This window comes from Aphanomyces astaci (genome assembly GCF_000520075.1).
Source record: "Aphanomyces astaci strain APO3 unplaced genomic scaffold supercont1.3, whole genome shotgun sequence".
In the NCBI taxonomy this organism is placed as follows: Eukaryota; Oomycota; class Saprolegniomycetes; order Saprolegniales; family Verrucalvaceae; genus Aphanomyces; species Aphanomyces astaci.
In genome coordinates, this window is record NW_009798266.1 from 1968772 (window position 1) to 1971055 (window position 2284).

General features: G+C 59.0%; 1 protein-coding gene across 1 annotated transcript; it reads left to right on the plus strand.

The window, feature by feature from the left end:
- Window positions 1–577: 577 nt before the first annotated feature.
- H257_02237 (hypothetical protein) lies at window positions 578–1248 on the plus strand (the record flags this gene model as incomplete). Its single annotated transcript, XM_009825788.1, has 1 exon — window positions 578–1248. A coding segment is annotated over one exon (669 nt), but the record flags the coding sequence as incomplete, so codon positions are not given.
- Window positions 1249–2284: the final 1036 nt, after the last annotated feature.

Sequence of the window (2284 nt, forward strand, 5' to 3'; positions counted from 1 at the left end):
ATTGGAGGTGCCTTGGAGGTAGCGTAGAACGCGTTTGGCAGCACGCCAATGGGCAAGACCCGGGTTGTGCAGAAACTGCGAGAGTTGTTGTAGGGCATAAGCCAAGTCTGGGCGAGAGCCCATGGCTAAGTACATAATACTGCCAACTATTGACCGATAGGGTTTGGTTTGCATAAGTGCAATGACGTCAGGTGAACTAGCACACTGTGTCACGGGGTTTGTAACTATTTGACGAAGGTAGGCGCGGCGCGAGCGAGCGAACACAAAACACAAGCGTGTAGAGTAAGTCAAAAGTAAAAGTCAAGGTTAGCTATCTAGACGGAGGCGTCGTTCCGATGTTCAAAGAGTCACCAGAACATTGTGGGACGATCGGGGATCTGGCTATTGCTGGTTCCGGGAGTAACGGGTTCGACCAGATTAGTCCCAGAGTTACAGTGGGACGATGATCCGGTAACCGGAGATACGACGGTTAGCGGGAAAGGTGAAAGGAAAGTCGCTTCCTTTCACCCCGTGACATTCTCCCCCGCTTAAGTCCGAAGCTCCGGCAAGGACCAATCAGCACACAGGGTCCGGGAGAATGGTCGTTGGGCGAGCAAGGTCGGTTAGCGCCGCAGCCCGGACAGAATCCCGCAGTCAGCAAAGGCGCAAGCAGCGAGGTTGCTTCATTCCACAACCTGACCCGGGGGCCGCGAACATGGATCACAGTTCGGCGGGGATGACACCGCCACCGACGGCCCGGCCGAGGGGACCCGCAGACACTTCCGGAGCGCAGGACGACGATGCCACTACAGTCTCCTCCGTCGGGGACCACGCGGCGCTCGCAGAGCAGGCGGCCACTCAGGTGTCGGATGACCACGCCTCGCCATATTCCTTCTTGCGTATGCACACCGTGCTCTCCCATAGCATCGTAGACTTGCGCAACAGTATTCAGCGAAACCAACGATCGTTACGCGTCCTCCAGGAAGTTCGGGCAGCGATGGCATCGACCCTGGGGAGCGGTCCCCACGACATGTCACAAGCTCGTCACGCCCTGGGGGACGAAGTGGAATTCTTGACAGCGACGTTGTCTGAAGTGAACGCCGAAGTCCTGGACCTCCGGACGGCCCTGGATTCGAGTCGGCGCGGGCCTTGGATACGGCACACGCAGAACGGGATGGGACCCACGACTTGCTACAAGAGGCTCAAGAGTCGCTCCGATCCTTGGAGCAAGGGCAACACAACCTCCGGGAGCAGAGTGACCAAGCCCAGGTCAGGCTGAACGACCAGCAAGCAGAACTCCGGGACCTGACGAGTCAGTTGACGACCCAAACGAAAAAGGCCACCGAGCTGGGGCGTCGATTTCAGCAGGCGGACCAGGCCTTGGAAGTTATGACAGCCGAGGTGAATGACGCCCGGAACTACACGGCGCATTCGGCCAGGTTGGTCGCCGGAAAGGAAGGGGTTGTCAAGCTGGCGCTTCAGAACAAGTCGTTGGTGGTTGCCGAGATGTCGGACCTTCGCCGCAGCCTCGAAGACGAGAGAGGAAACTCGGAGAAGGCGCGTCAGGATCGGGATCGGGCACTTTCCACGGCAGGAGAACTCCAGGAGCAACTCAGAGTCGCTCAAGACCGCCTCGCGCAACTCGAAGCGCAACCTCCCCGTTTTTCTGCCAGCAACCCGGCTTGGGACATCCTACTGGCTGAGAACCAAGACCTCTGGGAGGCGGCCAAGACTCAGAAGGCGAGGGCCAAGGACTTCCGCGTTTCAAACAAGATCCTCCGGAGCCAAATCGAGGCCTTCCAGGCAGACGCATTACGAAAGTTGGGGGCCCTGGAGTCCCGAGTACAAGGGTATGCGAGCCAGGACCAGCGTCACCGCGAAGAGTTGGCCCAGTTGGAGGAGAAGTTACTTCGTGAGAAACAGGCCAGCCACGATCTCGAGGAGAAACTTCAAGCGTTCCAAGAGAGCGAGCGGACGTCGGCTCGAGCCTTGTTACATGCCAACGAGCACTTTCAGGACGCCGTCCCGTCGTTTTGGGATTCGGTCGCGCAACATTTGCAGGTGTCCGGGGCGGCCGGTGTGGCGCCGCTGATAGAGGTGTGGACCTCGAGTGATCCAGATCACTTCAAGTCCTGCAACGAGAGCGTAGGCATTTTTCCTGCCAAGGCCGCGCGCGGTTTGACGGAGCCCCTGCTTGGGCGAGTCCGGGGCCCGACGTTCAGTGCTTGGGTGAATACGGCCCTCCCGGTCATGAGGGATGCGTTGAAGGAATCTTCTACGACGTCGTCGGGAGTCCTGGAGGCGG